General features: G+C 37.2%; 1 protein-coding gene across 1 annotated transcript; it reads left to right on the top strand.

The window, feature by feature from the left end:
* The first annotated feature begins 2,097 nt into the window (after positions 1–2,097).
* On the top strand, positions 2,098–11,722 carry LOC120637375 (prolactin regulatory element-binding protein). The gene is made up of 7 exons (XM_039909193.1): positions 2,098–2,417; positions 3,455–3,810; positions 4,694–4,832; positions 7,435–7,592; positions 8,699–8,939; positions 9,356–9,515; positions 11,446–11,722. Exons 1-7 carry the CDS (start codon positions 2,283–2,285, stop codon positions 11,529–11,531), a joined length of 1,275 nt encoding a protein of 424 aa, XP_039765127.1. The 5' UTR covers positions 2,098–2,282; the 3' UTR covers positions 11,532–11,722.
* Positions 11,723–13,758: the final 2,036 nt, after the last annotated feature.

The following is a 13,758-nucleotide window of genomic DNA, read 5'->3' as shown; positions in this document are numbered from 1 at the left end:
TGGAGGGTAGAGGTAAGGAGAGTCATCTGTGTATATGAAAAAGTGTCGTCAAAATGTATTAAATTAGGATGACGCCACATTTGCATCAGGGTAACTCTTAAAAGAAGCGCCAAATATAAATATTGTTAGAGTAGAGGCTTGAAAAATAAACAAGGAAGTATGGAGATACAAGGAAGTAAGGTTATATTTACCACAATATTTTGTACAACGTAAGTTGTTGAAATTCTCAATAATTAACTACTTTAGTCGATAATGACATTAAATTTTTTAACTCCGCATACTTCAACTCATCTACGATTGCTACATTCATACCATACCCTGTGCATCCACCATCCATTGTGGAGGATTTTTGAACTGTTATTTAGCGCAACAACTGGACACTTTTTCAACTTTTCTCCCATATAAGACGACTCTCCTTACCTCTACCCTCCATACTTCCGCGACAACTTAAAGTTTGAAAGCCACTATAAAGGTATGACATTTGAATAGGGTACGTTTTGAGTTAGGTATTGCTGCCAGTAGTGTTGTACACAAATCTATCTCCGAATTAAACTAAATTGACAGGTCTTAGTATAGTGTCGTCTTTTTTATTATCTTCTTAGTTTATTGTTATTAGGTACACAAAACAGGTAATAACTAAAAGTAGATCTAAATATAAGTAATAACAAGTTTTGTTCTAAGCTACAACCCAAAGTATGTGTACACAACTTGGAATTAAATTAAACAAAAAGTAAAGATCAAATTAAAGTTGAAACAAAAAAGAAACACTTAAAAAATAATATAATATATGATTAAGTGGAAGATTATGTGGAATATTGCTTAATAATTTAATTTTTAAAAATATTTATCCTTTCGTTAAAAATGTCAATATTACGATTACTTGATACTAAATCATTATAAAGGCGGCACATGCGAACGATGGGATTGTAAAAGGAAGTATTGTTCTTGTAGACCCTTAGGACAAAGGGTTTAAAATATTTTAATCAGGTATTAACGCGAGTATTTATAGTAATGAGCGAGAATAAGACTGAAGAATCAATTTAGTGGAAATTACAGCTCTATTTTAAATTGGTTTTATTCAAAGCATCACATGTAAAACATTGATATATGATAATAGCCTGAGGTACTAGATACACATATGATTCAACTTATAGGTAGCTTGCGTTATTCAATTTTAATGTTACACCCCGTCAATTTAGTTTAATTTTGAGATTTGTGTGCAACAGAATTGGCGCCATTGTCGACTTTACTTAAAAGGATCACATAATTTTTATATATAATGTTTCAAAAATTATATCACTGCCGCCACATTTTCAAACGAATAGATATGTTGTATTTATCTTTAAATACCAATTTTATGTAATAAAGCACTAAACCGCGCTGGTCCAAAACCAAATAATTTCACCAAAGTTTGTATGAGATTGCTTTAGTTTTGTTTTAGCACCGCCTTTGCACATAGTCGCGTTTGCGTTAGTTTACTTCTTTTTCTTACTCGTGTAGGTGGAATAATCTAAACATTACATAACTTACGTCACGTAACAATGTAATTTTCTTACATTTTCTAGTTTTCCAAAACATTAATAATACTTATTGTTTATGGTCATCTTACTGCCTCTGAAGGAATCCATACGCCCAGATCGACGGAAGCCCTGAAACTCATATCACGAAATCTCGTTATCTGGTTCGCTGTATCTTGTTTTGCTCTGTAATGGTATTCTAGTGTTGATTTATTTTTAAGTGATTTTTAGGACAAGTAAAACTTATTGTATAAAATTGTTTTTGTTTCTTAATTGTACTCCCCTTCTTCATAATCAAAATATATTACTAGGTACCAGTTTCTTGGAAAATTTAATTGTTTTTCTGATTATAGCAAAACATTAACTTTCTTTTTTAATCGTAAAAACATTTTGTGGGTCAGTATTCTTGGTAATCTGTGCCCGGGATCCCTATTAGTCTATCAGTCTCTTTTTGAAATTATTTTGACAGAAAAGCTAACGTTTGCATTCTCATTTAGCAATAGGTAAAATATATTATATAGTCTTTGAAACTAACACTTCCTAAACGAAACTGTCAGTTTGACTTTTGTCATGTTGGAAGTCGGAAATTCTGAGAGGTCCAGTCAGTTGTTTAGATTTGTGTGATCTTTGTTTGCAACATATTTTTTTAATTATTTATGGTGTTTAATTAAGAAATGGACTAATGTAGTTATATTCAGCATCGAGGTAGCAATTCCCTATTTGTTTCGACGTGTAAAGTGCGAAAAATAGATGTTATAAGAGAAGATGTCTCCGAGTCGATGCGATGGGTTACTTGCGAAGGTCGATTTTCCTCTCTACACACTCCAAAACCTCACAAATCGACACGTCCTCGTAGCCGGAGGTGGAGGAGCATCGAACACGGGCGTAGCGAATGGATTCGTAAGTGTTGATATTGATTTTATTTGCAAAACATGAGTGCGTAAGTCAGCAATGTGTATTTCGACACGCGTCAGCAGTTCTGCAATAAACAACTTCCTCCAGTATACGTTTTTATTTACGTAATACTCTAATGTGTCAGCAATCGATTATTTGTTCAGAAAAAATCTATAAATGAACCAAAACAGATTGTGTGAAGGCACCTAATCTCAAAGCAAGAGGAGGCTTGTTATCTGAGACCTCTTACACTGTTCCACCAGGTAGCATAGGAAATTTGAGAATGTTATGGAGATCTCTCAGGCATGCAGATTTGCCTAACAATGTTTTCCTTAATCGTTTAAAGCAACTGATGTTTAAATTGCTTATAATTAAACCGCAAATAACTCTGATAAATTAGTGTGTTAAATTACAAAATGAATTTGGAATTTTGACTGAAATTTACAGAATTTACAAAAATCCACTATTGAACTTTGGCACAATGCCACTTTTGATATAGCTTATGGACCAAATGCCTCTAAAAAGGATTTAAAAAGGGCCTCTTTTAGTTGATTAATACCAAACAGAAATCCATTTGTTACTTCAAGCTTACTTTAGGTCATGCTAAATTATGTGTTGACCTTTTTTGTTTCATAAAAATCTATTTCCCAGTATAATAATCCTACACCCATTTTGCATGCTGTGCTTTTGCCAGTAGACACAGAAATTATAAAAAGCTATTTTTGAATTTCTGGGCCAGTAAAGGTCCCGATTGGCTTGATTTTTCTGACTTTTTTAACAATCATCACTATATTCCAGCCAATTCACAGAAAACCTTAATAATTTATTTACCTTAATTTCCCATGAATCACTCTGTCCATTAGTACATACAGTTAATACTACAAAGAATCCATTAGCTAATTTTTGAGTATATCCTATTCAGACAGCAGATGCAGTGAGGTAATTTGTTTTCATAATATGTAGCAGGTAATTTTGAGAACCTCTTAGCTATTCGCTGGGCTTAGTTTGAAATCTAATTATGTAAGTATATTAATTATTTCCAGGAAATATTTGAACTATCTCACAATGGAACCAGATTTGTTGCGGAAGAGGTTATGCGGTATGAAACAGGGCCTAATGTAGTTATGACATGTTCAATACAAAATGTGCAGAACCGTATATATTTAGCGGCAGGTCAGGAGAGCCATTGTCAGTTATATAAAGTCAATGTAAAGATGGTTGATGTTGCGGAGATGCGGAGAGGGAGTTTTAGAGCGGAGAATGGCTTAGTGCGCCGAAGGCGTACAGTGTCTGAGAATGACAACATATCGAAAATGGAAAAGGAAAAAAGAAATCATACGACAGATAAGAGGATGTCTTTTGAAATACGGCCATGTGATAGTGTGCAAACAGATTTTGCGTAAGTTTATTGTATTTATTGTTAAATTTTATTTTAATAACATACATCATATGTAAACAACATGTTACCGAATTACGAAATATTGTTGCAGGGTGCTTATATATTTCACCCTGAAAAAAAAAAAATTAAATCTAAAGATGCATATTTATTTTAACATACAAACTAATTCACAACATTCGTAACGTGATAAGTGTTTATTTGTAACAACCCTATTGAAGATAAAAGACCGACACGCGCATATTACCTACGCAACGCGACGCCTACCTTTTCAATAGATTAAATAAGTGAAGGTTTTTTTTCTGTGAAAACTATGGCAGTGGTTTACTGAAAAAGTATTAGTGTTTCGGTTTCTCAGATAAGTCTCAGAGACGTAAATACACATGTGCCTCTAAAGACTGAAGCATTATTAGGGTTTTTATTTACATGTTGGATTATCATCATATCAAATCATTTGTATGATGAATAAGTTTATAAGTAACCGTAGTAAAGTAACTAATTTGCGCTGTGATCTTATAAATGGGAGGTTGCCAGTTTTTTTCCTATTCAATTTGATATCTTATTTTTCAAGATCTAGTTTGCTAGGAGGTCTTGTCTGTGTCATATACTGCAGCATTAAAGTGTGTTTTTTTCTTTTTTTTTACCACACTACAAGTTAGCCCTTGACTGCAGTCTCACCTGGTGGTAAGTGACGATGATGTCTAAGATGGTAGCGAGCTAACTTGTTAAGGGCATGACAGTTATATTAAACGCACGTCTCTAATCGGTTTCTAAGCTGTTTTGTACTGGAATTCTTCATCCATTGATATGTAGCAGCTGGTAACCAGCCACGACCGAAGCGACGATTAGACTAACAAATAGTGATAAACACTGTTATCTTTTTCAGATACGATCCTCTGCAAAGGGTGGTAACAATTAGTCATGATGGTAAGCTAATGGCCACCGGTGGTATTGATGGCGTAGTCAGGATGTGGTCGTTCCCTCAAATGCAGCTCTTGTTCCAACTGTATGGACACATCAAAGAGGCAAGTTCTATTTCAAATTGAATATTATAACTATACTTTTTTAGAAAATGGTAAGTGATGATGCAGTCTTAGATGAAAGCGGGCTAGCCTGTTAGGTAGTATGGCAGTTATATTAAACCCATAACTCTAATCGGTTTTTACGCGTCAACGTACCGAAACGCTAAATCGCTTAGCGGCACGTCTTTGTCGGTAAACTCCTCCACTAGACCCGACCAGAGAAACTTCAGAAATTATAAATTCCTAAATTGCTTCTGCCGGGAATCGAACCCGGGACATTCAAATTAAAACCATAGCGCTCACCACTGCGCCAGAGATGGCGTCAAAAGATGTGTGGTTCTATAAAAAGTAAAAGCATTATACGTTATTCCTATTATAACATTAAGGATTATTTAAACGATAAAAAAGCTTAGGTGTGAATTGCTCTAGCTTCATAGCTTAATTTAAATTTACTGGAAGATGGTGATAACAAAAAAATACCCGGCTAAGTTTGTTGTGGGCTCTTCTTAGACCAGGGCGCGTTTGGAACCCTCGTAGCTTTAGATTTAAGTTGGCGAACGAAGTTATCAACATCCCGATAAAATTATGTAAACAAATATGTATGAACGCTTCATAAGTGCCTGTGATAGGCCTACATGAATAAAGAAATTTTGAATTTGAATTTTGAATTTATTGTCCTGATATCTTCTAAATAAAATGCCCGATTAAAATGTATTAAAAAGTATTTTACTGCTACATAAATTCCCTTCATGATAAAAGCTATTTAGTTCAAAATATTAGAGATAAAAAAAAATGCCATCCAATTATGTTATCAAACTAGCCTATAAAATTAATTACGTACGTAAGTTGAGAAAACTATTGGTCATAGGTACATAAAATTATTTACTAAATGATTAAAGCACGCATTATTACATCCAAGATAGTTAGCGAGAAGATATACCTAACTATTATTTTACGGCCGATTGGCGCAGTTTGCAGAAACCCTGCTTTCTGAGCCCAAGGCCGTGGGTTCGATTCCCACTACTGGAAAATGTTTGTGTGATGAGCATGAATGTTTGTCAGTGTCTGGGTGTTTATATGTATATTCTAAGTATTTATGTATATTATTCATAAAAATTAGTACCCATAACACAAGCTACGCTTACTTTGGGGCTAGATGGCGATGTGTGTATTGCCGTCATAAAAAAAAAAATAGATTGCTCTCTTAATCGTCAAGGGTATTTGTATAGCAGTAATATAGAAAATATCAAGAGTTTAAAAAATTCAAGGTTAACACCAAGTTATTTATAAAAACTACAACCGATATATAAAATATACAATAAAAAATACCTATAGAAAATACACCTGAATTGAATGGTTTTTTCTGAATATGTATTTTAGTATCTTCTCTTTTGGCTAATGCCACACATCTCTCAAACAAACTGTTCCTACGGGATGACTACAAACAAAAACAAACTCGGACGGAGTCGCGTACAACAGCTAGTTATTGAATAATGCTCTCAGGAAACGTAGCAGTTGCATTGAAAGCTGTGGTTTTATGTCGACCTTAGCCATGTCCTTACACATAGTATTATTTATTAAAGGTCGCTATTATATCAATACATCTTGTTTTATGGAAACAAATATAACAGGCATATATCAGGTATACTCGTAATATAAGAAATATATCATTATATATAGCAGAAAAATTTGCCTGGTGGGCTTTGGCCGTGGCTAGTTACCACCCTACCGACAAAGTCGTGCCGCTAAGCGATCAAGTGTTCCGGTGCGATGTCGCGTAGAAACAGATTAGGGAGTAATATGACTGCAAAAAAAGTAGAAATAACATTTTTAATGGAAGGAAAAGTGTTGCACCATTTTGAAATCTTGAGTAAATGGGCCATCTTTTGAAATAAGTTGCCAAGTGTAGTATCATACTTTTTTTTTTCAAAATGAAGTGTTAAAGTTAACTGATAAAATTTTTGTAAACCATAACTCAATGAAACTTAATTTATTATACTCAATAAACAGTGTTTTTTACTTTTGTTTGTAGTTTCGATTTATAGCACGGTTATTCTAGATGACGTCACTAAAAAAATCACTGCCCTATTGTGAAATTTGTAACCACGGTACTTAAAAATGCGATCAAGGGTGTCGCTTTTTAATTTTTTTGATAAATTTCTATTACTACTTAACTACAACATGGGTTTTTTTCCTTATTTTTCCCAGAACTGGTATGAGTTGGCCCCTCGGCTGGTACCATTTTATCGTCAAGTTTTGGGACACCCTGTGTATACTACAACAATACACACATCGCCATCTAGTCCCGAAGTACTCGTAACTTGAATTATGGGTAGTAAGATGACTGATGAATATTTTTACTGTAAATAATATACATAATATACTTAGAATAAACATATAAACACCCAGACACTGAAAAACATTCATGCTCATCACACAAACATTTTCCAGTTGTGGGAATCGAACCCACGGACTTAGACTCAGAAAGCAGGGTCGCTACCCAGTGCGCTAGTCGGCCGTCAAATCATTTGTCGTTAGATGAATACAATAGTTAAGCGATTCTTTGTTATTGTCTTGCTTATCGTGAAGGTTATATTGGTTTTAGCTGGACGACCTGGACTTTAGCCCGTGCGACCACGTGCTGGCCAGCATCGCCAAGGACGGCAAGGCGTTGCTGTGGGGCACCAGCGAGCAAGCGCCGCCCGTGCTCAGCCTCACGTGCCAGCCGCCCAACGGCACCAAGTACCTGTTCCGACGCTGCAAGTGAGCCACCTTCCGTCATCACATCCACCCATTACCGGCCCACAAGGCACGGGTCACGGGTCGAAGAGGAGGGGTTAAGGCCAGGTCCACCACGCTGCTTGCCTTAAATCGAGAGTGAATAGGCATCGTCTAGGCAAGCGCGCTCCACCTTAGGCTGCATCATCATTCAGCATCAGGTGTGATTGTAGTCAAGCGCTCGTCTGTAAATATGAAAAAAAAAAAGGTTGGCCCAGTGCGGATTAGTGGACTCCGCACACCTTTGAGAACATAATGTAGAACTCTCAGGCATGCAGGTTACCTCACGATGTTTACTTTCACCGTTGTAGCGAGTTATGTTTTGATTACTTTAAACGCATAAAACTTAGGAAGGTTATAGGTGCGTGCTAGGATTCGAACTCGGTCCCCCGAAAGTGAAGTAGAACTCCTACTTAATGCGCTATCACCGCTTCATTCTATATCTATTTTAGTAATAGTAGCCTTTTGTGACAGAGCTCGTTCGGGATACTATAGCCATGCTTATTTGTGCCGCTAAGCAGCATTGTTGCAATGCTGTGTTCCGGTCTTCAAACAAAGCAGTGCAAAAATGCTGCTTAGCGGCAGCAATAAGCAGGGCGGGATGCATATTGATTTAAGTGACTCCTACTGTACATTACTGTGTCCCGGTCTTAAAACACAGCAGTGCAACAATGCTGGTTAGCAGCAGCAATAAGCAGTGCGGGATGCCTATTGATTTAAGTGACTCCTACTGTACATTACTGTGTCCCGGTCTTAAAACACAGCAGTGCAACAATGCTGGTTAGCAGCAATAAGCAGTGCGGGATGCCTATTGATTTAAGTGACTCCTACTGTACATTACTGTGTCCCGGTCTTAAAACACAGCAGTGCAACAATGCTGGTTAGCAGCAGCAATAAGCAGTGCGGGATGCCTATTGATTTAAGTGACTCCTACTGTACATTACTGTGTCCCGGTCTTAAAACACAGCAGTGCAACAATGCTGCTTAGCGGCAGCAAAAAGCAGTGTGTTAGTACTTCCCCGGATGAGCTCTGTCGCAAAAATCTCTACTACTGATACTGATATTTAAATAGAAAAACATTGGATTTGCAGGTTCGGCGATATAGAAGACTCGGATGGTTTCCGCATGTTCACGATCGCGAACCCGCTTGCTCGCTCGGGCAAGCAGAAGGGGCTGTTGCAGCTGTGGGAGCCCCGCACCGGGCGGCTCGTGCGCTCCGTGCTCAGCGCGGAGTCGCTGTCCGCGCTCGCCGTGCGAGACGACGGCCGCTTCGTGGGCGTTGGCACCATGTTCAGCGGATCCGTCGACATCTACATCGCGTTCAGTTTGCAGGTGAGATCTGACTGCGGCGCCCAGTATTACTATTCTATCATTTATTTATTATACTTTTTTTTTTTTGATTTTCTAAAGATAAATTAAAAAGAAAAATAAAAAACACTATTAAAAATTTATAAAAAAAAAACCACTCCTCCGCTTGCGGTATGAGTTCCCAAGCAACCGGCGGTCAGGGCTTCAGAGTGACAGAGTCCTCACAATACGCGCCGTTTCAAGGACTACTACCCTCTGTATCCAAGCGAAAGCTTCTTAAGATGTTGGTCGAAGCTTTTTGCGAGAATACCATTGACTGAAACGACGCTCGGAACAATAACGGTCGACTCAACACTCCACATGGCGGTTTATCTATTATTATTAATAATGTGTTCCATTAGTTTCATTGGTGTTAAGTAAACAAATGGGCGTGTCCGCAGCGCGTGCTGCACGTGTCGCGCGCGCACGGCATGTTCGTGACGGGCCTGCAGTGGCTGGGCGCGCGAGGCGGCGCGGCGGGCCCGCGCGGGCGCAGCGAGGCCGCGCTGCTGTCCATCTCCGTGGACAACCGGCTCGTCGTGCACACGCTGCCCTACCCCAGTACGTATCCGCGCCGCTACCTGCACTTCATACATGCACAAAAGCTCTGCCTACGCTAAAATTGATATATAACTCGCATATGAGGAGGATTTATGCTATTTGATGCAATATGCCTGCTGTATGTATACCCTGGTAAATAACTCAGTGCACGCCACTGCTACCTGTATACTTTAAATTTGAAATGAGGAGATCCGTAGCAGAATCAGAGTTACCGACATAGCTCAACGAGTCGCGAAGCTCGAGTGGCAAATGAGAATGACACCAACAATACAACATGCACAATACAAACAACACCAATCCTCCCCAAAACGAGTTCACAATAAATGTAAAGAAAAAATCAGAAAAAAACCCGCGTTCGCCATGCACGAAGCCTCCCGCCTTTTTCTACATCATTACTTACTACATCGCGTGAAATTTAACCACTATTCATATTTTTCGACAGCGCCATCTATCGATAGTACCTTTTCTTGAGTACTGTAACTAGGTGGCGCTCTGTCGATTAAGTACCTACTATGGAGGGTAGAGGTAAGGAGAGTCATCTTATATGGGAGAAAAGTTGAAAAAGTGTCCAGTCGCATGCGCTAAATAACAGTTCAAAAATCCTCCACAATGGCGCTGGTGGATGCACAGGGTATGAATGATGATGAATTGAAGTATGCCGAGTTAAAAAATTTAATGTCATTATCGACTAAAGTAGTTAATTATTGAGAATTTCAACAACTTACGTTGTACAAAATATTGTGGTAAATATAACCTTACTTCCTTGTTTATTTTTCAAGCCTACTCTAACAATATTTGGTTTGGCGCTTCTTTTAAGAGTTACCTTGATGCAAATGTGGCGCCATCCTAATTTAATACATTTTGACGACACTTTTTCATATACACAGATGATCCTCCTTACCTCTACCCACCATAGTACCTACCCGCCTATCACGATGAAGCGCCATCTTTTTGCAATAGTGGGAAACCGTATTATTATATATTTATTTATTTATGTATTTGTGTAGTCTGGTTTATGTTAGTGTATGTATTATTCGAATGTATGTAAACAGTGAACCCAACCTTTTCGTTTTTATTTTTAGTTTCCCTAATCCTAAGGTTGCTTGGCAGAGATCGCTACCTAGCAATAAGGCCTCCTTTTGTATCCTACTACATTCTTGAAGTGTTTTTTTTTTTCTGAACTTGGCGTGGTGTACAAGTCAATAAATAAACTACGACGTAATTATTATGGTATTGCGACACGACAATACGGTTTCCTACTATTGCAACTAGATGGCGCAAATTTTTATTTGCTCCATCGAAAAAGTAAACGTAGGTAAAAATCTCACATTTGGCACGCCTCTCATAATAGAAGCATATAGTGTACCCAATTTATCCGCGGACTAAATTTGGTTGGATTTACGAAATCAAAGGCGCCTTTACTAAAACTATTAAAATTAGAAGTGGATAGAAAGTTTTGACATCAAGCGGTTTATTACGAAGTATTTAAAAAAAAACGTGTGTATTCTAATGCACACACTTTAGAAGTTTTATTTCTTTGGCGTAACAAGAAACAAATCTTTTTAAAAATTTCATTTTTCGCCTTATTTTACGTTCGTAGAAAAAACGACACTAACAATAAAAAAAAAGTATTTAATACATTGAAAGTTTTATTTAAATGCATTATCTAGTTAAATGAGGTTTATTTAAATATCACAAAAAAATACATATCGTCAATACAGTTGTCAGTTCTCACGCAAACATACGTAGATGTCCTTACTTTTGCTTTGTTGACTATACCTAACTTCAGGGTGTCGGGTTTTTTGTGACGGTGTGCGCATCGTAAAAATTTCCTCTCATCATTTTTCCCTAACGCGCCAATAGAGTATAACTTCAAATATTTTAATATAATTAGAACTTGTTCTGATGTGTAAAATATTCTTAATTCCAGGTACACTTCCCGCGTGGGTTGCCATCCTACTCATAATATTTGTATTATTCTGTACCTTTTGTTTATGTTCATTTCTTGGTATATAATGAATACATTGTATTTATATGCCGTAATTTAATTATATTATTATAAATGTCTATAAATATATTTACTTGTAAGAATGTCGGGGACGCTATAGGTTTAATAAAATAAAGAATTGGTGAACATCAAGTTAGGAAAATTGTTATACTGTATGTTTGTATAAATAGAATCAATTAAATGATGGATTTGAAGGTGCCTTTGGATCTTTTATTTTTAACTTAAAAGGGAGCTTAATGCCAGTGAGTCCTTTTTGGGCAGCCTCACTTACCTCTGGTGCACCCCGCTGTCTTATCGACGAGGCTTAGCGACCGCTGGTGCTTAGAGGTGGTCTAATGTGGTGGCCTTATCGCTACATAGAGATTTCTTCCAGGCAACCAATGGCGTAAAAGGAAAAAACATAGAAAAGAGGTAGGTAGGTGGTGCAATAAATAAAATTTAAAATTATACAAATATATAAATAAAATATATAACATCCTCAATTTATATGAAATACATAAATAATTAAAATTACACACTTAAAATGATCCGCTTCAGCGATGTTCGGCCGATAGAGACAAATAATGATCCTTCACTAGTTTCTTGAAGGTCCCAATCGATTGTGTCTCACGGATATCTAACGGCAGGGCGTTCCACATTTTAATAGCCTGAACCGTAAATGATCCGTTGAAGGAGGATTTGTGACCCGGCACTTGTGCATTAATTTATGGGGATAACTTTGTTAGGCTTTATTTATAAAACTTAATTGAATTTAATTAATCATTTATATTTTTTTTACATATATACATAACTGTTGACGGTGCACTGAAGACAGCGCCACTTGCGCATAAGGAGAAGGTGAAGTTAAATGGAAAAAAAAGACAAAATAGCATAACCATATCACGACAATCGTGAGCTGGCACTTATTCAGAGCAAAAGTCGCATAAATAACCCATGTCAGAGGAGAACTGAGTGAACAAAAATAAATAAAAATTGGTGAGGACGAAAAACATAAAAAAGCCATAGCCCCAAGTAGCTCAGTTATTCCTGGTGCGTGGCAAGGGAATTTAACACCCGTGACCATCGAGACAATTTTCGAGGTCCCAATTTTGTTTTTTCTTTTCACTCAGTGTCGTTTTAAGTATCACCATAAATAATCACGGTGGGACAATTTTAGGGGCCTGTTTTTTTTTTTAATATTAATAGCGGACAAACTAGCAAGTGGGTCACCTGATGATAAGAGATCACCGCCGCCCATAAACATCTGCAGCACCAGTGGAGCCACCGATGCGTTGCCAGCTTTTAAGGAATTTGTTTATCCGCCCCTTGAATAACAATAATATAATAACAATAAGTTATTATATTTACTTCATCATCATCATCATATCAACCTATTACCAGCCCACTACGGAGCACGGGTCTCCTCTTAAAATGAGAAGGGTTTAGGTCCACCACGCTGGCCCAGTGCGGATTGGTGGACTCCACACGCCTTTGAGAACTTATGCAGAACTCTCAGGCATACAGGTTTCCTCACCATGTTCTCCTTCACCGTTAAAGCAAGTGATATTTTAATTACTTAAAACGCACATGACTTAAAAAAAGGTAGAGGTGAGGATTCCAACTCGGGCCCCCAGAAAGGTAAGTCGAGCTCATTTGAGTAACAATAATTTAATTTTCCTGATACTAGTCTTTTTCTTCGTACACTCCATATCATTGAGATACAGACATTGCGGAAGGATAGGGATCGTTTAGTTCGGGAGAAGAAGCTGCGGTAATGAATAAATCATTGCGGTATTTGTAACAAGAAATATATTTTTGGGGGTAGTCGTAAGTGGGCGAATGAAAATTCCATTTTTTTTATAACATTTAATCAATTACATCAAAACAAATAACATATAGATGATTATCGTAACTCTCGGCAAGTTGCATTGAATCAAGACCGACTAGAGATCTATGCTACGCAGCACACAACAAAATATCTTTCGAAAATAGTCCATGCAATAGTAAGCTTTACTGTTTAGTTCGTGTAATATAAAATCGCTTGCACTTTTTTTTCCCACACACATTTTAGTCCGCTTGCACACTACACAATTTCATAGCAGCTATACATCTCGCTAAACATTTTACGCTGCAATAAGTGTCGTATTAAGGTCCACACTACACACTTCAGTTCTTCGTTATATCAAATGCATTTAAATTAATGCCTTATTTTTGCTTAAAAATTAAATATAAGAACAAAAAAAATGGAAGACTGAT

Source organism: Pararge aegeria, chromosome 3 (assembly GCF_905163445.1).
Source record: "Pararge aegeria chromosome 3, ilParAegt1.1, whole genome shotgun sequence".
Taxonomy (NCBI): domain Eukaryota; kingdom Metazoa; phylum Arthropoda; class Insecta; order Lepidoptera; family Nymphalidae; genus Pararge; species Pararge aegeria.
The sequence above is the reverse complement of the archived record's forward strand: the minus strand, read 5'-3'. Positions and strand labels throughout refer to the sequence as shown.